Here is a 27197-nt window from a genome sequence, read left to right as displayed (position 1 = left end):
GCAGCCTATTAAAAACAAATTGGTTAAAAATGAAAACTAAAAAAACTAAAAACAAATAATAGCCATCTGTTTCTTTACATTTAATATGGTGATATTACATATTTTAGCCAGCAAGGAGGCAAAAGACAATTTTTATGTGTAATATGAGCCAGTTGGAGACGTGAAGTGAGTCAGCATCAGTCAGTGTTTTCATTAATCAGCACTACGTAATCGCTCGTATTACTACTACACTACTAAAGCTAGGAAATAAATGGCTTTAAACTAACAATTTTGGCATTAAGGCTCATCACAGCTGAGAGACACAAGATTGTGGTTTTATAGTGTATGACTCTTGTGCCCCGGCTACCGCGAAATAGGGAGGAATACACTTGATTGGATGGCTATTTTTCCACTGAGAATATAGGATCTCTCTCTCTTACACACACACACACACACACACACACATATCCTTGTTTCTCCAATAACTTGTTAGAAACAACCCAAGCCATGATTTTAGCTCTAAAGTAAAACATTTTAATAACTAATGAAGGCTTGGATGCATTATTTGGTTTGAGCAATGGCATTTTCTGATCCGTCAAGTAGTTCCATGCACAAATGCGTTTTTTATGACCGTACTCAGTTTTTCCAAAAAATTTTACATTTACTTGTTCATTGAACTGTTTTTAACATTAAAAACAATTGTGCATAATATGATATATAAGCAATAAAACACTTGCAATCGTGCTATATGGCCCTAAATCAGCACCGTTGTGTTTACCTACAGTGCTGATGCTGGGCCATATAGCACTTTTGCTTGTGTGATATTGCTTAAATATCATATTATGCACAATTGTTTTTAATGTTAAACAAATAAAACTTGATTCACATTCAGTACTCTACTCACACTCTGATTGTTGTCCATCAGAGTGTTAGTAGCACATTTCTAGCAATAGTGTCCTATTGTTAGAAATGCGGTCCTTGGGCATCCATTTCGCTAGTTGGCGCTGTCACACACAAAAAATAGGGTACTAGATTTTTTGTTGTTAATTTATTTTATTTACTTGTAATATTTCGTATTAATATTGTTTTTTTATACTGTTTTTATTGCAATTATTGTTATTGTCATTCTGTATTTGATTATTGTGTGATTTTGATACCAAATTAAAAAAAAAATGCAGTCTCCGCTACTGCAGGATTATACTATTAGCGAGAACTGCTGCTGTCAGCACGCTCGCTCTCATCCGGGTACTTTTCAGCATACGTGATTTGTCATGTGACCAATCTTCAGCCATCTTGTGGATACGAAACGAGAGACGCCACTCGCACACAAACTCAGCGCTGTCAGTAAAAGCAGAGGTAAGACAGCGGGCCCGACATACGTGGTTTTGCTCTAAAATAAACTTGACTATTCCTATGTGAACTCTATGTGAAATAGACCGGCCCCAAGTTAGCACAACTACGCTGTTGTAGCACGCATGGTTGTTAGGTCTTGAAGCAGCGGGCTCGATTAGGTCGTCCTGCCGCTGATGATACAATCAGAGGCCGTTAGACGGTTGAAGGAAACCCGGGTGTGAGCACAGGCCGCACGGATTAAAACTCGTGTCAACTCACTCATAGCTTTCCTTTCGTCGGCCGCAAGGTGTGCTTTTATGTTTCTGGCGATATTTATCCAGACAGCTGTCAGTTAGTACACTTCGAGGAGAAGCGGGGGTTGAATTAAACAGTCAGAAAGTTACATGTCAATCGTTAGCCTCAGCCTACACTATATCTATCATATTTTCCCTCTTTTAATTGCGTCTTGAGGAGGTTAAACGACACCCAAAGCTGTTAATTAACCAGTTCACATCAGATTTAAACGGGATAAATTGCGTTTACGGGTGTATTTACCCTGTATAATGAAGTAGGTTTATGAAGGAGTGAGCTGACAGGGATTTGACTGAACCCTAACTGTGTTTACATTTGATATTTGTTAAAATATTGATGCCGATCAAGCATTCGTGCTTGCGTGTTAGCTTCCCTGGTTGAGTTGTCAATCCGACCTTTATTTTAAGCATGTAAAAAGTCGTCGTTGTCATCAGTGCTGCTGCTATCTGGAAACTTATAGGAGTTTATTCATTCTGTGAAATGTCAAAGACACTTAACAAAGTTTTTTTTTTTTTTATTATTGAACCACAAGGCTCAAGTGTAGCATCTGTTTGCAACCTCATCTAGCCCTTAGTGGTTTCTGTTTTGTGTTCAGATGTTATCTTTTTCTCTGATCTCTGTTTGGGACCTGATAAGTTGGTGTAATAGCTTTACAGCGACTGATGCTTCCGAGTAATCGCGTGCTTTGGTGGGTAACCCATATATGGGATAAACTTCAGTTTTAAACATATGCACTAATAAGCGATAACAGTTTAGAGTTGGTATGTTTCTCTCATATAGAATGTCTTATTAGTGTTATGAAATAGTTTTGTTGTTGAAAGCGACACAGATTAGTTCAACACGCTGCACACGTGGTTTAAATCCCAACTCTGCAGTAAGTCACTCCTGTTTGTTTTGCATTTAGATTTGTGCTGGCTGTCTGGCTGTCCACACTAACACTTGGAAATAGATCGTAAAAATCAAGCTTTTATCTCTTTTCTGACAAATCCTGAGGCTTGAAGGGGTCCTATTTGACAGGACTGCCAAGATGCAACAGTTTCTAGCTCTGTAATACTCAAGTCATCTGTTTGATCCATTCAAATCCAGAGAAACTGAACATTGATCTGCTAAATTCATTAAGTTAGTTGGACTACAGTGTGAAAGGCAAGCCGCTTGTGGTACACATGTCTGAGAATGCCCTTCCAAATTGGGAGAGTTCTTAAAATAGCTCTTACCACACAGTGAGGGGGGGTATACTGCTGTGTTGAACGGATGGGGGTTACGTCCAGGGCCGTAGCTGTGTATTCTGGGGTCCCTGACTGTATATTGTTTTGGGCCCCTTTTCTATGAAAAAATACAGTTTAGAATTTGTGTTTTTTTGTCACTGGATATTTCAGTTAACTTGCATTGGGACCTAATGCTTCTTCACAAGCGTTTAACATGCCCAGGGTTGCCAGATAAGAGACGAAACACCCCCAGTTTGAAATTTATACTTGCGCAAATTGAAAATATTCTGCCTAATGTTGTACTTATTTTGTGCAATCTGGCAACCATGCATGCGAGTGCGCTTTTTCAGTCTCTCTTTTTCCCCTTTGAACAAATGTATCGATCTGTTGTGCAATATTCTGCTCAAGGAAAAGTGTTATATGGCCACTCTGTGTCCATTCTTGAGGCTGCTTGTGATGTTTGGTGCTACTTTGCAGGTAAACGTTTTCAGTAAGTTAAATGTAACACAATGAGCACAATTAAGGAGATGTTAGACAGAATTTTAACCACAGTCACCTAATATTCTGCCTAACACCATGTTTTTGGTTCCAGAGAAGATGAAGACACAAAGGTTTGGAAAAATGAGTGTCTCTATATTATAACAGAATATTATCATTTATCATTCCTAAATAATTTCTGCAGAGCTACATTACAACTAGAATCCTGCTTTTGGCTAATGAGTGGCACCTTGTTGTACCAACACAAAGAGGCACCAAAACACTTTCAGTTTCACTGTACCTTATTGGTGGAATGACCTTCCCAACTCCATCCGTGAAGCAGACTCACTCCATTTTCAAAAAATGGCTAAAAATGTAATTTCCATGAGTACTTAACCATGCACACACTATATATATATATATATATATATATATATATATATATATATATATATATATATATATATATAAAACACACACATATTTTTGTTGCACTCTAATCTGTCGGGGATACTACTATTCTAATGCTAGTGAAACTTTGTAATGCAGCACTTTTCATACTGCTGCTGCCTTAAGGTGCGTACACACTGCCAGCGACTTTGTCGCTGCAGGTCGCCAGTGGCTGGCGGTGAAGTCGCTAGTGGGTGTTCCCACTGCTGGTTGCCTAGTAACGTTTATAAATGGTATTCACGGATGTCATTCCATTGCTGTTGACAGCGAATCTCTTTTCTTGCCACTAAAAACAAACATTTTGGAGGGAAAAGACTAAATATAAATGGAATCAGTACATAAAATGCTTTATATCAAAGATGAATGAGAAACCAGGCGTGCTGTTTGCCAGAGCGGCTGTTTATCTGCGGTGAAAATGCAAATGCCGGTCTGTCTGGGTCCATAAAATCCCCGCAATCTCAGATACACCTTTCCACGCAGTATTTTTCTTAAAAATGTCCTTGTACGTGGGAAGAGACATATCATAGAGCACTGGAAAATTTCTAACAGCAAGAATTAGCCTTTCATCCATCTTTCCGTTACTGCAGGAGCTGAGAGAGAGAAGGATCATGGGAGCTCTCCCGTCGTCTCTCCTATTGGCTGTCGCTTCCGTTAGTCGCTCCAAAGTTGAACTTTTCTCAACTTTGTCGCGTCGCTGGACACGCCCACATCTAGCGCCAACGGTCGTGACAGCTCGTGTCACCGGAAGACACTGTGCTCGCATTGAAAATGAATGGTATTGAGTCGCTGTCACGCGCGATGTCGCTGGCAGTGTGTACGCACCTTTAAGATGAAGCTTATGATGTATTATTCCTCTTTTGTAAGTCACTTTGGATAAAGGCATCTGCCAAATGAATAAATGTAAAATGAACAAATGTAATTTATGAGTGAACTCTCGCTTTTAAGGATGCTTGACGGATCGGGTCTGAATTAGAAGAAAAGTTTGGAAACTTTCAAAGCAATTATTACAGAAATAAATTAAACAATGTATTGCAGGCTCAGTTATATGATGTATTGTAAATTTTTAGTTATGAATCAAAGCTAGATGTGCTGATGTTGCTATTTTACAACTTTTTTTAAAGTCCTGCATGCATTCTTATAGTTCAGAATATTCTGTGGCTTACTGTATACACTGACAAAATAACTTAAGTTGCACTCTTTGTGTTGAGGCACATTAGGGTTATTTTAGGGTTATTTTCAGAGCTCATTACTGTTGTCCTTAAGAAAAATGCAACGCACTTGCGCGTATGCGATCAACAGAGCAAAATAATGCTCTGTCTACATCAGACACGAGCGGCGTGGCATGATGAGACAAAACCAAATTGCTCCCATTATAATCAATGGCTCTGTTGACAATGGATGCTTCCGCATGTCATTGCGACGCGATATCACTTGCATGTCCAATGTAGACTGATTGTTACATGGATGTATAAGCACTGATGTATTGCAGCACTAATATAAGATAATGTATTAAAAACTGACGTAAATAGTTACAGAATCTTACTGACCATTACTGCAGGAAACAACCCAGCGTTATCATAATTAACACATCTTACCCGCAACGTGTTTTCTTAAGTTGAATACGTAATTATGTATGCTGGTATTTCCACTTGTTTTGGTGTTGAATGAAGGCATCGCATAAACGTAACTCTTCATTTTCACTGTGTGGAGTGAAAGAAAATGTTTGTTTTGAGCCCAGGCTGCTGGCCTGCTACTGTTGGTGCAGTGATGACCTAAAGTTCCGGTGCCATAATAGTCCCATTCATAAATATCGCAATAAATTACGCATTTATCAACACTTAATAAATTAAAAACAGTAATGTAACGACAGGAATGTCGCCCATTGTAACGATGTAAAATAAAAAAAAAATACAAAATTAGAAATCTACTTGAGAGTAAAATGTACTTACTTTTAAACATACTCAAAGTAAATTTTCTCCAAAAATGTTAATTTAACGGAGTAAATATAGTGCGTTACTATCCACCACTGGCATATATGACAATTTTCATTATTGGCTAGCAGGTCAGATATTTGAACCACTAGTTGACTAGTTGGTGTTAAGGATAATGTATTATTAGGCTCCGTTTTGTTCACATGACCCTAATCGGACACGATTCAGAGTGATATATGGATGTTAAGCTCCGCACTTCAACATGGTAACAAACAGATATTCAACAAATTTTTAGGCTTAATAACTATAATGTCTTATGGCACAAAACTATCAAACTAAGAAATTAGAAACGCTCCAATGCAGAGCAGCATAAAATCGCTTACTCTCATTCTTGGGGCTGTCACGATTATACATTTTGGCTGACGGTTAATTGTCCATTTTAGTGCCTTCATGGTTATGCGATTTAATTGTCATACAAATTGTCATGCTTTTGTCATAGATGTATGTGTGCTGTCTGAGTTCAACTAAATAAGTCACTCAACCGCACCATTCATTCGCTTATTTGGACAGTAAAATATGACAGGAATTTACAGTGCACAATAAACCCTGTTATCTACAAATAACCACAGTTAGATTAAATAACTGCTATCAGATGATTATTAAATAATTACAACAGGCCTATGCATCCTGAACATAGAATGACACACGCCAACTTAAACGTTCAGGGCAGGGTAGGGTCCGAAATTTTATTTTTTAGCCCACCAGTCAAGGTGACTGGTAGATGAAAAGAAAATTACCAGCCAGTCAGATTTCTTTTAATAGCCTATATCTTTACTAGTCAGGGCAGTTTAGCATACACAATCTCATATTGTGATGCTTTATCCTTTTAATTTTTTTTACATTCTTTTCAAAATGCATAGGTGATATTTTCTCTCCATGAACTAATGCAAGAGGAAGGAATGAGCCTTTGATATTGCATTTTTTTTTAATTTTTATTTTTTATTTTTTTGTAAATGGGGTATGTTTGTTGCAAATCGATCTGAGGCATTTTTCTAATAGCTTTCTTGTATATTGAAAGCATGTGACCGTATACAGCAGAATTGAATTTGTGTTCAGGCGAAGGTCCTCAAACAGCAGACCACTTCAGGTTCCACTTCTGTCCGCCAAGAACAGAAATGTAATGGCACTTTTCCACCGCATGTTATGTTTTGACTCAACCCTACTCGCTTTACTTTTCTGAGCTTGCTTTTCCACTGCTGTTTAATGCTGCCTCAATGTGGGTGGGATTATAGGCTGATCTTCATAGCTGCGCCACTTCAACTGCCGTGACATCCTCTTAAACGTGACACAAAACAATAACACGATCACTAGCTGTTAGGTACTAGCTCATTGTTCTGCATAAAGCAGTTATTGCATGGTGATTTTACACAAGTGTAACATTTAAATTGCCTGGTTGGCCTGACTTTTTCATTTTGCATCGTTTTGTTCGCCGCTAACGAGAGGAACGTTTGCGCCTCGTTTATTGACCACGGCGTGGTTTTGCGCACTGCCATTTCTTATTTCAATTCAAAAGTTGCATGAACAAATGATACTGCTATCATTGTAGCTAACTTTAAAACTAGCGGGTTGATATCACGTGTCGCAAATCCAGTGACGCTGGTAGTGACGATTCTCTTTGAACAATCAGTGATCTGCAGGGTTTTGACATCACGTTTAGTATCGGCTCTGCTCGCTTGGAACCTCGACCGAGGTTGTACGAAAAAAGTAGCAGGTACCAGGTACTACCCACAATGGAAAACCCCCAAAAAGTGAGCAGAGTCGAGTTGTACCGTGCAGTGGAAAAGCCCCTTAAAGCTGCAGTGGGCGCAGGCTCACCAAAACTGGACAGTTAAAGACCAGTAAAATATAGCATAGTCTGAGTCTCGATTTCTGCTAAGGTACAGATGGTAGGCACACTGCAGCCTCAGCTTTCTGTTCTTGGCTGACAGGAGAACCCAACTTAATCTTCTGCTGGTGTAGACCATCAAGGTTTCACATTTTGTGCATTCTGAGATGCTATACTGCTCACTACAATTGTACAGAGTGGTTATCTGTGTTACCGTAGCCTTTCTGTCAGCTCGAACCATTCTGGCCATTCTCCATTGACCTCTCATCAACAAGGTGTTTCTGTCCGCAGAACTGTCGCTCACTGGTTGTTTTTTGTTTTTCGCACCATTCTCCATACACTCTAGAGACTGTTGCCCATGAAAATCCCAGTAGATCAGCAGTTACAGAAATAATAAATCCAGCCCGTCTGGTACCGACAATCATATCATGATCTGAATCACTGAAATCACATTTTTCCATCATTCTGATGGTTGATGTGAACAATAACTGAAGCGCCTTACCCATTTCACTGCTGCCTCAATATTTGGCTGATTAGATAATTGCATGAATAAGTGTAAATATGGACCTAATAAAGTGGTCTGTGAGTGTAAATACAAATAATACAATTTTATTTAAATGCATCTTGGTTTATTAAAATAATTAAAATGGATATTGTTTACTGTCCATTGATAAGACTGTTAAATAAATGACAAAAGGGTGAACAACCACTGTTGTTAATCAGTCAAACAGGTACAGTTATCAGCACATAATCTCAAAATACAAATATTGGTTTTCTGATGCATTGCAATCTTTGTTTGAATGATCTTTATATTGATTCTTAAAGGTGCACTCAGTAATTTTTTCCTCATTAAAAAAGTTTAACTCCTAAAGATATGAATTGTTAATTTGTTTCAATATATGAAGGAAATCCTGATAACTCACATAAAAATGAAGACTAGTCATATCAGTAACCTTGTAAGAATTAGGTTATTTGTTTTATTGGAGAGGGTCCCCACATGGGGGGAGCCATGTTTGAGTCACATGACCAGTTGAAAACTACTCGCTTAATCTCAGTAACCGTCCTGTTATTTGACACTTTCACTCACTGATTTAAGTAGTCATGGCTGACTGAATACTACATTTCAACAATGGCATCTGAAACTGTAAACCATTGGTTTTAAAGGAATAGAACTCACTCAAAAATAAAAATTCTCTCATTCACTTTCCAAATGGTATGTCTGTCTGTCTTCAGTAGAACACAAATTAAGATTTTTAGAAGAAGATAGAGCTCTGTCACATCCTTATAATAGAAGTACACGGATGCCAGCACTTTGATGGTCCAAAAGTCATATTTAGGAAGCAATAATGTAATCATGCAACACTAATCTTCTGAAGCAAATTGAAAGGTTTATTTTAGAAAGAAGTCGCTAATGACATTTATTTATTTTTTTACTTAAAATTGCCACTTCCATCCAGGGCTCTGATGCAGTTTGAAATGGCCAAACTCTCGCATGACGTTCGTTCTTCTGTTGAAAATAAGTGGTTCTTCCGTATTCTTGCCGATACACTTGCATCATGCTTTGAGTCAGCTGCTGGCAGGAAGCTCTTTTTAAAAGTTATTAACTTTTTAATTATCAATCTTTTTTTTTTTTTACACAAACATAAAATTTGCTTCAGAAGACATTCATTGATCGACTGGAGTTGTGTGGATTACTTCATTGCTGCCTATATATGATTTTGAACCATCAAAGTGCTGGCATCCGTGTACTTCTATTATAAGGACCTGACAGAGCTCTGTCTTCTAAAAATCTTAATTTGTGTTCTGCTAAAGAAAGACAGTCTTACACAGGGATGGCACCAGAGTAAGTGAAAGAGAAAATGTAATTTTTGGGTGAACTAGGCTATTCCTTTAAATGATGCTGCATCCAAGCCGTTGTAGTACAAATTATGCAATTTACAAATATAACAAATATATATGCAACATAATATGTGCAATTTCAAGACATGATGTAATAGACTGAATTTGAAAAATTTTCAAAATCTAAAATGTGACCAATTTGATGAAAAACTAATGCTAAAATATCATTTGTAAAATTTATATTTTCAAATTGTACCTTGAATAGTTGCCTAGAAGGTTCCTTAAAATTAAGAGCATTAGCTGAGAGAGAATTTATTTTCTACGTAAACGATATGGACATGTACCCATATGAATTGATATAGAATCGAGAGCTAGTGAATCTAAATCGATTCAGGAAATCTGTATCAATACCCAGCCCTATCACTAACATTAGTACAAGAAGCTTAAACAATGCATGCAACACTGTTTTCATTTTTTACTTTTGTCTTGTATGATGTATTTGGTGTTTTGATTCCTCCTCAAAATGTATGTTCTTCATTATATTGATTATATAATTGTACTTTTTTTTTCAGACTTAAAGGAAAATGGCTGAAACCCAGACACTTAACTTTGGACCTGAATGGTGAGTGTTATTGTTGAAGCATCAGGGTTTGATGCTGCTTTGTGATGTATTTATTTATTGTTGTTATTTAAAAAGAAAAAAATTAATTAGGCCTAAATGTTATACCAGAGACCTAAATGTTCAGGCTAGTGATGTGCACATCATACAGTCCTTTGGGATGGACTGTAAAAATAAAACAGCATATGTGTTAATGGCAAATGCACTTAAAATGTAAGCCTATCAGGAAAGTGGGCATCACCACCAGACTGCGACTAAAATGGTCACAAATGCGAGCAAAAATAATTTGAGACAATAATTTAAAATCTAGTCACCGTTGGCAACAGTCGGGTTGTGTGCGTTCATATGTAGGTTTGTCAGATATCATCTTGTGAGTTATTGAATACATCTTTTGAGCATGCACCAGTGTGTCTCACTCTTTTCACCTGTTCTGTTGTGATGAGCTCACTGCACCGCACGCAACAACAAACCCAGCGCGAGACAATCGTGAACAAATTACTCTTTTGAACCGGATCTTTTTCATGAAATACCCGAAAAGAACAGTTTGAACTCAGAAGCTCAGGTTTGAATAAGAGTCACTTTCTCAGTGAATCAGCTGTCAATGAGCTCACAACTTGGAGTGCAGACATTTCAAAATAAGAGTACCGTTAGTGTTTGGAGATTTTTTATAATTAAAAGTACAATATTGTGTACCACTTTTTTTTTCTTTTGGTAATTATTGATTAGTATTGGAGTAGCACTATAAACTGCATCTGGGATTTCATTAAATTTTCACTCTGGGCCAACTGTAAAGAAAGACTAAGCCAATATAAAGTGAGCACACCCCTCACATTTTTGTAAATATTTGATTATATCTTTTCATGTGACAACACTGAAGAAATTACACTTTGCTACAATGTAAATTAGTGAGTGTACAGCTTGTATAACAGTGTAAATTTGCTGTCCCCTCAAAATAACTCAACACACAGCCATTAATGTCTAAACCGCCGGCAACAAAAGTGAGTACACCCCTAAGTGAAAATGTCCAAATTGGGCCCAATTAGCCATTTTCCCTCCCCAGTGTCATGTGACTCGTTATTGTTACAAGGTCTCAGATGGGAATGGGGAGCAGGTGTGTTACATTTGATGTCATCGCTCTCACACTCCCTCATACTTGTCACTGGAAGTTCAACATGGCACCTCATGGCAAAGAACTCTCTGAGGATCTGAAATTAGAATCGTTGCTCTACATAAAGATGGCCTAGGCTATAAGAAGATTGTCAAGACCCTGACACTGAGCTGCGGCACGGTGGCCAAGACCATACAGCGGTTTAATAGGACATGTTCAACTCAGAACAGGCCTCGCCATGGTCGACCAAAGAAGTTGAGTGCACGTGCTCAGCATCATATCCAGAGGTTTTCTTTAGGAAATAGACGTATGAGTGCTGCCAGCATTGCTGCAGAGGTTGAAGGGGTGGGGGGGTCAGCCTGTCAATCTGTCAGTGCTCAGACCATACGCCGCACACTGCATCGAATTGGTCTGCATGGCTGTCGTCCCCAGAAGGAAGCCTCTTCTAAAGATCATGCACAAGAAAGCCCGCAAACAGTTTGCTGAAGACAAGCAGACTAAGGTTATGGATTATTGGACCCATGTCCTGTGGTCTGATGAGACCAAGATAAACTTATTTGGTTCAGATGGTGTCAAGCGTGTTGGCGGAAACCAGGTGAGGAGTACAAAGACAAGTGTGTATTGCCTACAGTCAAACATGGTGGTGGGAGTGTCATATTATGGGGCTGCATGAGTGCTGCCGGCACTGGGGAACTACAGTTCATTGAGGGAACCATGAATGCCAACATGTACTGTGACATACTGAAGCAGAGCATGATTCCCTCCCTTCGGAGACTGGGCCGCAGGGCAGTATTCCAGCATGATAATGACCCCAAACACACCTCCAAGACAACCACTGCCTTATATATATATATATATATATATATAAACACCTACACACTGATCAGCCACAAACCACCTGTCTGGGTAGCTCAGTGGTAAAGACTCTGGCTACCACCCCTGGATTTCGTGAGTTAGAATCCCAGGGGTGCTTAGTGACTCCTAGCCGGGTCTCCTAAGCAACCAAATTGGCCTGGCTGCTAGGGAGGGAAGAATCACACAGGGTAACCTCCTCTTGAATCCTATAATATGGTTCACTCTCGGTGGGGCATGTGGTGAGTTGCGCGTGGATGGCGTGAATTCTCCACACACGCTTTGTCTCCGCGGTAATGAGCTCAACAAGCCACGTTATAAGATGTGCAGATTGATGGTCTCCGACACGGAGGTTCGTCCTCTGCCATCTGGATTGAGGCACTACGCCACCACGAGGACTTGGCACATTGGGAATTGGTTATTCCAAATTGGCAGAAAAAGGGGAAAAATAATAATAATAAAAAACACCTGCTTAATATTGTGTAGGTCCCCCTTGTGCCGTCAAAACAGTGCCAACCTGCATCTCAGAATAGTTGACTAGAATAATAAAGATGCTTTTCTTCTCACCACAACTGTACAGAGTGGTTATCTGAGTTAACGTAGACTTTGTCAGTTCAAACCATTCTGGACATTCTCTGTTTACCTCTCATCAACAAGGCGTTTCCATCCGCAGAACTGCCTCTCACTGGATGTTTTTCGTTTTTGGCACCATTCTGAGTAAATTCTAGTGATTGTTGTGCATGAAAATCCCAGGAGAAATACTCAAACCTGGCACCAACAATTGTCTAATTGGCCAATTGTGTGCCAGCAGTGTATAAAATCATGCAGATACGGGTCAGGAGCTTCAGTTAATGTTCACATCAACCATCAGAATGGGGAAGAAAAATGTGATCTCAGTGATTTGGACCGTGGCATGATTGTTGCCAGACGGGCTGGTTGGAGTATTTCTGTAACTGTTGATCTCCTGGGATTTTTCATGTGCAACAGTCTATAGATAAATGCATTTATTGTTTAAACTAATAGATAATGGTTCTCTACAATTGTGGTGAGAAGAATAGCATCTCAGAATGCTATTCTGAGATGCGGGTTTTAGCGGCACGAGGGGGACTTGCACAATATTAGGCAAGTGGTTTTAATGGTGTGACTCAAATCAAGTTTTGACACTTACAATTGAAGGACATGTACACAACTATTACACAAGGTACCAACATTCATTGATGCGTAAGAAGATAACACTCTACTACATGCATACTATACTTCATGTAAATATCTGTAATGTAGATTCTAAAGAGCAGTACTAAATAATATAATATTTTATCACTTATATTTGTATCAATGAAAGGGGTGTAAACATTTCTGTGACAAAATGGAATGCAAACTTACCTTCTCAACTATACATACTGTATATTAAACCTCTGATTAATGGGTTATCATGGGTTATCAGCTGTTTTATCTTTGTCTAGTTTCTGAACAGCAATCAAAATCGAACAATTCTGTGATTTGGCGACTAAAAATAGCCATTTGTCTCCTTAATGTTTCAGTTTAGGAGCCAATGGCTCCCAAGTAATTTTTTTTTATCTGGACCCCTGACCTAAAAAAGCATTTAAAAACATTGAACTGTCACACTCTTTCGAAACACTTAACACATTTACGTGATTTTAAAGGATAGTTCACCAAAATGGAATAATTTACTCACCTTCATGTTGTTCCAATTCTTAAGCCAGATGACTGACTTGGTGTTGAACACAAAAAGAGAGCATTGACTTCATTGCCCTTTTTTTCCTTCAATGAAAGTAATTGGTAGCTGAGTCTGTCATTCTACCTAACATATTTTTTTGTGTTACACAAAAGAAGGAAAGAAAAATGTTGCTTAATTTTTTTTTTTGCCTACTTTTGCTTTACATTTCAAACTCAAATAACAACATTTTTTTTTTTTTTACTGAAAAGTTCATGTGCTTTTACAAAATTTTCACATAACACTTATCCACACTTACCCTGCTGAATTGTTATCTTAAGTGTTTTTTTTCTTTTCATAAAAAAGTGATGATTCCAAATTATTTTCTGTGGTATGTGTGGTGTTCCTTTAACATTTTCTTAAAGGTTGCTATGGGAGATTAAACTTTTCTATTAAGTCTGTTTTTTGTTTATCTGTTTTTGACCGCCTGCCAATAGGGACCTTATAAACAATCCTAAACAGTTCAGGGTTTATCACAGACAAACAATGTAAATCTCATGTCCTGTTTGTGTCCCAGGCTCCGTGCCCTGTCTGGTGGAGTGGGTAACAGCAGCAGCATGGCCTCCCCTCCACTTTCACCTGCACTGCCAAAGTATAAACTCGCAGACTACCGCTATGGGCGAGAAGAGATGCTAGCACTTTATGTAAAGGATAACGTGGTGAGCACACCTTTTCAAAATTGATGTTCACACATTAAGCATTAGTCTTGGGCTGATGTAATTCCAGTCAAGATTCATCACTGGATTTTCATGCTTTGCACAGGATTCCCAAGGTCTCGGAAAACATGGATTTGTCTTTGCCAGGCATGGAAAATATATGGAAATTTCTCTATTGAATGTATTTTTCTTTTTCTATTTATGCTCTGTTCTAATATATTTCAACACTAGATATTGCTCTAGTGTAAATGAAAACTTGGACACAGTGATGTCTGATTTGTGAGCAAATCATTCTTTTGAGTTGGTTCTTTTCAGTGAATCAACCAAGATCACAAAATGGTCTGAATGTTTCAGTAAAGTCTTCCTTTATTATTTCAATTGATATAATTATTTGTGACATGCTGTGTTGTTTGAATACTTGAGTTTATTTTTTTAGATTCCGGTAGATCTTCACGATAAGGAATTTCTACCTATTTTACAAGAGGAGCCCCTGCCACCATTGGCATTAGTCCCATTTACAGAGGAGGAACAGGTGAGAATTCAACCATTAAGAATCAGAAATGTCAAAGAGACGCTTTCTACAAAATATCACTGTTCTCTATGAAACTAAAATAGGTGATTCTTTAATGAACAACTGTGCCTGCATACTTAAGTAGTGAGATTTCTTTGCATATGATGTCATATTGTTGTTTTGGGACATGTTGTGGTTAAAACATCTAAGGAATGTACGCCCACTTTCATTCTTGCTGTCACGCAACCATATCTATGCATGGACTTACCCTTACATTTCCGGGCATGTGTGTCTGTCTCCACAGAGAAATTTCTCCATGTCTGTAAACAGTGCAGCAGTTCTCCGTTTGGCAGGAAGGGGAGGGGGGACGGTGGCAGGGGCACCCAGAGGCCGAAGTTCCTCACGGGGACGAGGTGAACTGCTTTACAACCACAAGCTTTCCTTTTTTAGAGTCCAAAAAAGTAGAAGCGAAATTAGTTTATGACAGCGGAAACGCTGCACTTTTTGATAAAGTGGAGTAGAGTGCAGGCTTATGATGTACACTGGCGGCCAAAAGTTTGGAATAATGTACAGATTTTGCTGTTTCGACATGACAGCCACATCTATGACAACTTTTACAGGAAGCATGAGGTGAAATGTCAAGAGTATCTGGACAAACTGACAGCTAGAATGCCAAGGATCTCCAAAGCTGTAACTGCTGCACATGGAGGATTTTTTGACGAGAACTCTGTGAAGTAGTAGTTTAAGAAGTTCTGAGTTTTTTTGTTATTTTTTTTTTTTACTAGTAATTTTTGATGTTAATAATGTCCTTACTATACACATAGTGATAAGTTGAATGCCACTTTGGTGAATAAAAGTACCAATTTCTTTCCATAAGAGCAAAATATGTAAATTATTCTAAACTTTTGGCTCCCAGTGTATACATTTTCTCATACGTTGTATTTGTTTACAAAGGTAAGATTTCCGACCTGTCCATGTGTTCATGCATGTTTTTTTGACAGGGAGGGGAAGAGGAGATGGAGGGTTTTACCAAAGAAGTTTTGATGATGTGGAAGGAGGTTTTGGCCGTGGAGTGAGAGAGATGCATCGCTCCCAGAGTTGGGAGGAGAGGTATTAAAAATAAGACCAATCAACAGCATGCAGTGGCGTTAAGCAATTGCTGTAGTCTTATAGCAATTCTTTATTTGTATATTGTTTCAAATCAGATTTACAGAAATGCATGCCTTAATGTCATAATGTCTCAAGATTCAGTGTTTCCCAGTCACTAAACACCAGATGTTTATGACAAGCGATGGACCCTTTTAACACATCCGCGTTCACGAAGTGGAAGCCATCATTGTTGGGTAAACGCAACTATGGCTTCTGCCTAGATATATGTTTGTTCACAGTCCTTAAACATTGTGCCTGCATTTAAGTTTAGAGACATTAACCTCATCCATCAACGGTTAAATCTAAACTCAACGATGGTTACAAGTTATTTTTCAAGGTTATATGCACGCAAATGAAGGCAAGTCGTTAAAAATTGAGAGGAGGTGTGTTAAATCAGCAGGCACCTTTATGTATTAAAGAAACTATCTACAAATCTGTCACCATTCAATTAAAAAAAGAGGGCACAGTTTTTAGGCCCTATGAAAAAAATTTTGTTTTCCAAATTCCATTTTATTTTTTTTCCCAAATTCCGTGTTTTCCTTTTTATTTTCTCTGAATTCCAAGTTTTAAAGTTTAATTATATTTTATCAAAAAAACGGTCTAATCAAATTAGGGCTGCAACTAATTATTATTTTGATAATCTATCAATCGAACGATTATTCGACTGTTCTGCGATTATTGCACCGATTAATCTTTAGCTCTTAACCAATTATTCAGCTTGTGTCCCAACTTAAAAGGTTGTATTAAACGTGCTTACTACAAAAAGAGGGGGGAAAAAAAATCATCTTTTAAAAATACCTCTAAATAGGGGGACCCGGGCATCTCGGTGGTAAAGACGCTGGTTCGAATCCCAGGGTGTGCTGAGTGACTCCAGCCGAGTCTCCTAGGCCATTGGTTCCCAACGTGGAATAAAGATGCATAAAATGTTCCACTAATCATTTTATATAAAAATATTTTTTCAAAGTTTTAAAAAAAATCATATGCTTACAATGCCAATATAAGGCAGTCAAAAATAATCTCTTATATAAAATAATTATTTAAATTTTGCGCGCACACCGTCACTTGCCCAATGTGCTTGTTGTCATAGTAACGGCAAAATCAAAAGGAAAATGGCAGAGAAACGTAAATGCGGTGATTCTTCATCAGAGGCGAAGAAAAAGTTAAGACACTATGACAAAACCTACATAAATTTTAGTTTTATTGAAGGCCAAGACAAGTCTCGGCCAGAATGTGTCTTTTGTGGTGAAAAACTGGCAAACGACAGCATGAAACCAAGCAAGATGATAATATTGGAGAGGAGTTAATCAAACCCGCCTGCATTAAAATAGTGGAGGGACTATGTGGCGTCTGTGCTTATAGTATATGTACAGTATGTGGACGGAGATGAGTTGAAACGGGACATACTTATGTCTACCAATTTACCCACAACAACTACAGGTCAGGATATTTTTACGGCTGTTGATTCATACCTCACATCGTACAATCTGCCCTACACAAATATCGTCGCTTGCTGCACGGATGGAGCTGCCGCGATGATGGGTAGAAATAAGGGATTTAACAGCCGTTTGATGGAAAAGGCTCCAGACTGTGTAATTTTCCACTGTATGATACATCGCCAGGCACTCGCCAGTAAAAAACTGTCCATAGACCTTGGTGACACACTGGCAACAGTTGTAAAAGTCGTAAACTTCATTAAAGCTCGCCCTACCAACCAGAGATTATTTGCACAACTGTGTGGGGATGAAGCACACCAAACTCTACTGCTACACACGGAGGTGCGCTGGCTTTCGCGTGGCAAAGTGCTTGTGCGCTTTCTAGAACTGCAGGATAAAATCCTGGAATTTCTGCGAAATCAAAACACACTGTTGGAGCAGCTGACTGATGTGTTCTGGATCAAAACCGCATACCTTGCTGACATATTCACTCTTTATAATGAGACCAACAAGAGACTGCAGGGCTCTGAGTCAAACATCTTGGAGTGCAAAGAAGCAGTCAATGCTTTTATGCGCAAGCTGGAGTACAGGGCTGGAAAAATGTCACAGGGGCATTTACAACACTTTCCACTGCTGCTTCAACATTCTGGGGGTACCGTGAGTGCATCTTTGCGCGCCGAGTTTTGCCGTCACATGACTTCGCTACAGGAGGAATTAAAGTCCCACTTTGCGGATGTTGACACATTATCCAAGGAGTCGTGGGTTATGGATCCATTCACATCCAGGCTTGAAGATGTGGAATATCTTGGCTGTGAAGATGAGCTCGCTGAACTACAAACTGATTCACTGTCAAAAAAGTACTTCCAGGAGAATGGATTCAAAAGGCTTTGGATAGCCTGGGGACCTGTTGTCGCACCTAAACTCGCAAACTATGCCATTACGAAGATCATTCTTCCTTTCAGTACCACCTACCTCTCTGAGACAGCCTTCAGTGCCCTTGTGGCTATAAAAACAAAGTCACGCAACAGACTGGAAGTTCACAGCGATTTTAGACTGGCTGTCACTGGCATTACACCTGACATTCCATCACTAGTCAAAGGCATGCAAGCCCAAGGTGGACATTAGCGTTATGTGTTTACGCTGACGTTATGATTAGCCTTGTAAAAAAATAAGGATCTGTGCATGCATGCATGTAAGTAGGCTACATACAGCATTCTACCGTGCATATTTAACATTACGTTATAACATTCAGTATTCTATGTTTATACACAAAATCCTGAAAAAAAGATAAACAACTGCGTTTTACTAGTTGTGTAAAAATGAAAATATTAGGCTAAAAGATTTCCTGAGTATTCATGTAATAAAATGTCATTAAAAACTTAAAACTAAATTTAGTTACTATATACAGTGTGTGTGTGTTTATGTGCATAGCATTAATATATATATATGGGGGGGAGGGGTCACGGATTGTTAAAAATGTACATAGGGGGTGCCCCCAAGGAAAAAGGTTGGGAACCACTGTCCTAGGCAACCAAATTGGGCCCCAGCGAGCCACATGATAAGATGTGCGAGTAGACTGTCTCTGACGTGAAGGCAGCTGGGATCCCGAATCACTGCGCCATAACGAGGACTTGGTGTATACATTGGGAATTGGGCATTCCAAAATTGGGAGAAAAGGAAAATAAAAATACTTCTAAATGACATTCACTGAATTATAGGGGGAAACATACTTTATTAAGTTTAATTCAGTCACAAAATCATTGTTATAATTTGTTTTTGCTTTGTTTTCCATTTAAAATGGTCTAAAAATCCTTAAAGCAAGGTACATTTTCTTGTGAAACAACATACAAGATATTTAGACTTTAAGAGAATGTATCTTAAATATATAAGTGTATTTTGTATACAAGTGTATTTTTTCACTTGGTTGTACTTATGCATTTGCGGTAAAGACAGAATATATTCAAGATCAATTACTTAAAATCAAGTCTAAATATCTTAAATGCTGCTGCTCAGGTGAATATAAAGAAAAAAGATGGCCCCGCGGATGGCAGCCTCGGTGTGGAGATCTCCAATTCTTTTGTTGTTTTTGTTTGTTCTGTGTTTAGTAATTTATTTCCCAATCAGTTTTACCAGGGACGAACTGCTGAACATTCGGTAGCACATACCAGACAACATTTTCCCTGTTTTGGACTATTCTGATGTTTTGCTGGACAAAACGGAGACACAGCTCTGTTTAAGCACACAATGAGAAACAGGCGAGGGAAGCGAGCTGGTGCACTGGTCAAGCTCCGACAGTGTGACTTTCGAACAGCATTGCCGAGTATTTATCTAGCGAATCTCTGCTCTTTTCCTAATAAAATGGATGAACTACATCTCACCCGTACAAACAAGGACTTTTCAAACTCTGCTGCCTTGTGCTTCACAGAAACCTGGCTGAGTGAAGCCTTTCCGGACTGTTACATCTGCTAGGCTTCCAGCTGTTCAGAGCGAATTGCATTGCGAATTGAGTTAACGGGGAAAACAAGATGTGGTGGAACATGCGTTTACATCAATGAAAGTTGGTCTACAGATGTAACTGCGCTAAAGATGATGTGCTGTCCTAATTTGGAAGCACTCTATCAACTGTAAGCCTTTCTGCTTGCCTCTGGAGTTTCCTCGTTTATTCTGGTGTTTATATCCCACCACACACGTGCATCAACGCAGAACTGCAACAGCTGGTTGATCAGATCACAGAACAACAAACATTATTCTCAGCGATTTTAACAGAGCCAACCTCACCTGTGAACTGCCAAAATACGTACAGCACATTAAATGACCCACCAGAGACAGAAATATACTTAATCACTGCTAATCAACAATAAAGGATTCAGATCGCTCTGTCCCTAGAGCAGATTTGGGACTCTCTGATCACTTTCTGGTTCATCTTCCGACCTACAGGCAGAAACTAAAATCAGCTAAACCTTGTAGTAAATATTGTAAAGATTAGACGAAACAGAGCTGGAACAACAAGCCTTCTTTGACTGCACTGATTGGAATGTATTTGAGGTTGCAGACACCAATCTGGACGAGCTCACAGATACTGTGGCATCATATATCAGTTTCTATGAGGACATGTGCATTCCTACTAGGACTGATTTAACATACATCAATGAAAACCATGGTTTATAGCGTAACACAGGCAGTGGGGATAAAATCATGTACAATCAGGCCAGGAACACCCTGAATAAGGAAATCAGAGTGGCTAATAAGCTATTTTCCATAAAAGCTATTCTGATAAGCTGAAAAACAAGTTTTCAGTAGTTCCTTCACCAGCTGAGGAATTTCAACCTGCCACAGGCGCTGTTGATACAGTTCTACTCAGCAGTCATTGAGTTTGTCCTCTGCACTTCAATAATTGTCTGGTTTGGTTTAGCTACGAAATCAGACATCAGAGGACTAGAAAGGATAGTTCGGACTGCTGAGTGTATTATTGGTTGCCCTCTGCCCTCCCTTCAAGAGCTGTACACTTCCAAAATGAGGAAAAGGACTGGAAAAATCATTCTGGACCCCCTCACCCTGCCCACTATCTATTTAAACATGAACATCTTATGAACAGTTAAAACTGCCCCATTGAGCAATAATTATGTGCAATACACAGTTTAGTCTATTTATCTATCCAACATACCATACCTCCTCTGCCATACTTTCTCTCGCATCTGTATATAACAGATTTTTACGTGTGTGTGTGTATATATATATATATATATATATATATATATATATATATATATATATATATATATATATACACACACACACACACACACACACACACACACACAGTATCTCACACAAGTGAGTACACCCCTCACATTTTTGTAAATATTTGATTATATCTTTTCATGTGACAACACTGAAGAAATGACACTTTGCTGCAATTTAAAGTAGTGAGTGTACAGCTTGTATAACAGTGTAAATTTGCTGTCCCCTCAAAGTAACTCAACACACAGCCATTAATGTCTAAACCGCTGGCAACAAAAGTGAGTACACCCCTAAGTGAAAATGTCCAAATTGGGCCCAAAGTGTCAATATTTTGTGTGGTCACCATTATTTTCCAGCACTGCTTTAACCCTCTTGGGCATGGAGTTCACCAGAGCTTCACAAGTTGCCACTGGAGTCCTCTTCCACTCCTCCATGATGACAGCACGGAGCTGGAGGATGTTAGAGAACTTGTGCTGCTCCACTTTCCATTTGAGGATGCCCTACAGATGCTCAATAGGGTTTAGGTCTGGAGACATGCTTGGCCAGTCCATCACCTTCATCCTCAGCTTCTTTAGCAAGGCAGTGGTCATCTTGGAGGTGTGTTTGGGATCGTTATCATGCTGGAATACTGCCCTGCGGCCCAGTCTCCGAAGGGAGGGGATCATGCTGTGCTTTAGTATGTCACAGTACATGTTGGCATTCATGGTTCCCTCAATGAACTGTAGCTCTCCAGTGCTGGCAGCACTCATGCAGCCCCAGACTATGACACTCCCACCACCATGCTTGACTGTAGGCATGACACACTTGTCTTTGTACTCCTCATTTGGTTGCCGCCACACACGCTTGACACCATCTGAACCAAATAAGTTCATCTTGGTCTCATCAGACCACAGGACATGGTTCCAGTAATCCATGTCCTTAGTCTGCTTGTCTTTAGCAAACTGTTTACGGGCTTTCTTGTGCATCATCTTTAGAAGAGGCTTCCTTCTGGGACGACAGCTATGCAGACCAATTTGATGCAGTGTGCGGCGTATGGTCTGAGCACTAACAGGCTGACCCCCCCCCACACCTTCAACCTCTGCAGCAATGCTGGCAGCACTCATACGTCTATTTCCCAAAGATAACCTCTGGATATGATGCTGAGCACATGCACTCAACTTCTTTGGTCGACCATTACCTGTCCTGTTAAACCGCTGTATGGTCTTGGTCCCTGTGCTGCAGCTCAGTGTCAGTGTCTTGGCAATCTTCTTATAGCCTAGGCCATCTTTATGTAGAGCAGCAATTGTTTTTTTCAGATCCTCAGTGTGTTCTTTGCCATGAGGTGCCATGTTGAACTTCCAGTGACCAGTATGAGGGAGTGTGAGAGCGATGACACCAAATTGAACTGTGGTCACACAAGCCTATACAATCTAGAGTGGGTACAATAGAATCTATTTAAAATCTTGAATTGCATAAGGCGCACACTTGCATCTCTAGATGCAGACTTTAAGTTTTTTAGAATCCTTGCCCACACGCCCTCCTGAGACTGAATGCAAAATAATAAAACAAAATCTTGGGGAGGACTTTGCTATGCTGTCAAATTGCTTGAAATAAGAGAGGGGGACATCTACAGGGAGAGATTGTAACAGGTAGTTACATTTTGGAATACATTAATTTTAACATTAACCTTCCCAGTCATAGATGAATGTAATGAAGCCCACCTGCCCACATTGCTCAAAAGCCTTTTTATTAGGGGGCAACTAAATCAGACAAATTTGCTGGGAATAAAATGCCCAAATACTTAATGCCCTGTTTGGGCCACTGGAAGGCACCCATCTGAAAAGCCATTGCTGGCTGTACGATGTCAGAGCCAATAATAATAAAATATAATCTGCGTCAAGCTAAAGCTTATACACCTCCCACCACCACCCCTGGAAAATCATCTTCCCTTCTTATCGTGGCTGCTAATGGTTCCAGGGCAAGGCAGAACAATAATGAGGATGAGGGCAACCCTGCCGGGTGCCCCTATCCAGAGTAAAATAATCAGAAATTAATCAATTTGTTTGTATCGCCGTTACCGGGTGTCTATAAAGTAAATAAATCCTTCCAATAAAAGTATTCCTGAACCTGTATATTTCCAAAATCTTAAAAAGATAATCCCAGAGAGAGTGGAGTGTTAGAGCCAATTAATGAATGGGGATTATTATGAAGCCATGATTGATAAGGGCCAATGGGGGGAATTTGGCCAGGACACCGGGGTTACACCTACTCTTTTCGAGAAGTGTGTTGGGATTTTTAATGACCACAGAGAGTCAGGACCTCGGTTTAATGTCTCATCCGAAGGACGGTGCCTTTTTACAGTATAGTGTCCCCATCACTATACTGGGGCATTAGGACCTACACAGTCCACAGGGTGAGCACCCCCTGCTGGACTCCCTAATACCTCTTCCAGCAGCAACCTTAGTATTCCCAGGAGGTCTCCGATCCAGGTACTGACCAGGCCCAGCCCTGCTTTGCAACAGTAGGCAACCAGTCTTGAGCTACAGGGTCTGCCAGATTCTGATCATTCACCACTTAACACATAATATTGATGAAATGCCTAATGTTATCATAAGAGCTGCGACTCAGAATAATCCCCACCTGATCTATATGTATACGAGGTGTCATTATTAGCCAGAGTTTTTGACAATATTTTTATGTCTAGCTGCATCAGGGGAAAGTGGATGGTAGCTCTTACACTCACTTGGATCTTTGTTCTTTTTAAGAATCAGACTGAACCAGGCTTGTCATGGTTGGCGGAAGCTTTCCATTCTTTAATGATTCTGTATAAACTTCTAACAAAAGTGGATTCAGTTCTGTTGCATAAAATCTAAAAGATTCAGTAGCAAATCCATTTTGCTCTTGAGCATCGCCTGTAGGCAAGGCCTTAATTACCTTGCCAAACTCCTCCTAAAGTCATTTTAGAATAAAGAGATTTTCTTTGCTCAGTTGTCAGTTTAGGGAGTTCTAATGGTTCCACATTAGATGTTTATAATGTCTTCATCAGTAGACGAAGACTTGGAACTATAGAGATCAAGATAGAATTCTTTAATAGCATTATTAATATCAATGGCTGAGGTAAATATTTCACCAGCAGCAGATTTCACTGAGGGAATGGTAGAAAAAGACTCTTTCTGCTTTATATATCTAGCCAAAAGCTTCCCTCTTTTGTCCCCTGACTCAAACTATGACTGTCTTGCCCTGAATTGCCAAAACTCCACTTTCCGTTACAAAATACTATTCTATTTTTATTTCAATCGGGTCAATTCTCTGAGGCCATCAGAAGACTTTCGGCACTTTAAATATTCCCTTCCAACTGCTTTGTATTTTTTGATGAATGAGGCATGCTGTGATCTGAGACTAAAATGGTGAAATACGGGACTTGGTTATAAAAAAAATCTATTGTAGAATAAATCTTATGGACTGATAAAAAAAAAAAAAAAAAAAAATGTGTCAATCAAAAGATTATTTATAAAATTCTAATGACCACATTCCATCATTAGTGCAGCAATCTTAACCAAGTCCTTTTAATTATTATTTGCACAGATCTCACATGGTAGAAACTGAGAATATAAATTGGTAAACGGGAGATTAATCTTATTTCTTTTCAACACTTTTTTTTATCATATTGGCAAAATCACAGTAGTTTAATTCGCTTCTTATTCGAATTCTGGTTAAAAAAAGCACCTCCAGTGCGTTTTAAATGCATGTTATATGTGAACTGAACTTTTTAGCATTACATCTGAGATGTTATTTGTGAGTAGCACTCAAATATTGCGCACCGTGTGGAGGCTAAAAAAAGCTGCAAGTGTGTGTAAACAGAGCAGCGCCATTTCATATATTTACTTATTAAACACAGCCTTTTGGGATTCACAAAGCTATCGCATGTCTTCAAGTGGCTTTGAATAAACTACATTAATTGTTTTTTAATGGTTCTATTTTGGTCATTTTTTTAGCTTGACAGTAACGAACATGACTAACACACAGTATCTGATTTGGATCGGGCTCGTCAGACCGATACCCGATCCGTCTAAAAGCTGATTAAAAAAAAAAAAATGGATAGTCCCTACCAGATGGGTTCAGAAGTCTCCAAATATCTGTAAGACCAAGATTTTTTACACATCCTGTGAAGTGTCACTGTTGCTCTAGGGGGCTTACACACTTTTGCTTCACTATGTTCAAGGACTGAGTCAATCAAAAGATGAATTATAAAATTTTAATGTCCACATTCCATCATTAGTGCAGCAATCTTAACCTAGTCCTTTTAATTGTTATTTGCACAGATCTCACATGGTAGAAACTGAGAATTTAAATTTGTAAAAGGCAGATTAATCTGTTATTTCTTTTCAACACTTTTTTTTATCATATTGGCAAAATCCAACATCTGTCGGCCTCTAATTCATTTGTTTTTATATATTGGTACATACATTTTTGTATTATGTACATACAGTATATGTGGAAAACATGACTTGAGTATTTTAAGCTTGCAGATACCCTGTTTTGCTGATAAGCAGTCTTAAATGTTCTAAGGCCTTGTGATGATTTATTTTGAGATTGTGAGTGTTTGTTCTGTGTGGACATAGGGTATTAATATTACAGTGTATTCAGAAATTATTCAGACCCCTTCATTTTTTTCAAATTTTATGTTGCAGCCTTATACTAAAATGCTTTTAAGTAGTTTTTTGTTTTTCACATCAATCTGCACACTATACCCTATAATGACAAAGCAAAAAACACATTTTTATTTTATAAAAACACATTTTATTTTATGTGCAAATGTATTAAAAAGAAAAAACTGAAATATGACACAAGCAGTGTTTGGTATCGTTACTTTTAAAAGTAACTTGTTAGAATATTGCATTACTCTTTAAAAAGTACGTTATTTTTTATGGCAAGTAAAGCGTTACGTTTGTTACTTTTTTCTCACAGCCACTTTCTCTAATGCTATGCATTCCATACAAGAGACATTACAGGTCATGCTAGCTACTGTTCAACACATGTCAAAACAACAGATAACAAACAGATATTTAGAAAGGAGGTCTTCACATCATATTTATAATAAAGAATCAATAAAATGAATATTTATGATTTGTTTTTCCATCAACATGGCAGCCAATGTGAATAATAAATAATAACAACTGTCTTCCCTAAAGCAGCAAAGTCCAACACTTGAACCTGCATCATATATGCCATCATGTGCTGTGGCAATCGACAATATCAGAGTCAAATTAAGATATTTTTCAAAAGTCAGGATAAAATTTAGTGGGGAATGCCAATCTAACATGTTCAAGGAATATTTTTCACTTAAGTCATCTCAGTGCAAGCTTGTTTTGGGTTGATCCATGGTGCCTTCAGACGCCACAACTTCAAATGCATATGTAGATACAACTTGAATGAAATAGTTTTTAATGCTACCAAAATGTCTTAACTGTTTATTTCATGAATAAATATAGAATCTTTTTAGAAATGAAGACATTTTCTCTGCATACACAAGCGATGTAAAATGTTGCTCGGAGCGACTGATCCAGATTCAGCTTTTCTCATCCCATTCTCCCAGTTACAGGGAGCTCTAACACAGAGCAGTTCAGCTGCATAAGTCAGTGAATTGAGTGAGTATTTCACCCTGTGTATCATGTCATGTCCAGTTTTAGACTAGTCTTATAATCCCTCTGCCTAAATGCTTTTAATGTGTTTTTTTTTTTTTTAATGCCGTGTGTATTTACACATGAATCAACCATGTTTCACTCAATCGAATGTTGACCTCATATTACTTTAAACACAAAATGCGCATGTGCGTTAGCAAGTAGACTGACAGGTGATGTCTGTATCTAAAAGGCGATTGGCTCTTTTACCTGCAAGGCGGGACTTCCTTTCTTCATCCATTGACTGTTGGGTGCTAGAGCTTCTTGGTTGGGCGTTCCAGTTTCTCCCATTAATTTAAATAGAAGTGATTCGTCTCTGCTAA

General features: G+C 38.8%; 1 protein-coding gene across 6 annotated transcripts in view; it reads left to right on the top strand.

Moving 5' to 3' along the window:
- Positions 1-1258: 1258 nt before the first annotated feature.
- gigyf2 (GRB10 interacting GYF protein 2) overlaps positions 1259-27197 on the top strand; it is a 53353-nt gene continuing 27414 nt past the window's right edge. For all 6 annotated transcript variants that reach the window (XM_052133319.1, XM_052133315.1, XM_052133316.1 and 3 more), the window contains exons 1-6: positions 1259-1335; positions 9983-10032; positions 14242-14383; positions 14817-14912; positions 15196-15304; positions 15893-16001. In XM_052133319.1, coding sequence (XP_051989279.1) covers positions 9995-10032; positions 14242-14383; positions 14817-14912; positions 15196-15304; positions 15893-16001 — 494 coding nt within the window. In that variant the 5' untranslated portion in view covers positions 1259-1335; positions 9983-9994. The remainder of the gene's footprint in view (positions 1336-9982; positions 10033-14241; positions 14384-14816; positions 14913-15195; positions 15305-15892; positions 16002-27197) is intronic.

This window comes from Xyrauchen texanus, chromosome 9, assembly GCF_025860055.1.
Source record: "Xyrauchen texanus isolate HMW12.3.18 chromosome 9, RBS_HiC_50CHRs, whole genome shotgun sequence".
NCBI classification, from domain to species: domain Eukaryota; kingdom Metazoa; phylum Chordata; class Actinopteri; order Cypriniformes; family Catostomidae; genus Xyrauchen; species Xyrauchen texanus.
Note: the sequence above shows the minus strand (reverse complement) of the source record. Positions and strands in the feature narration are given on the sequence as shown.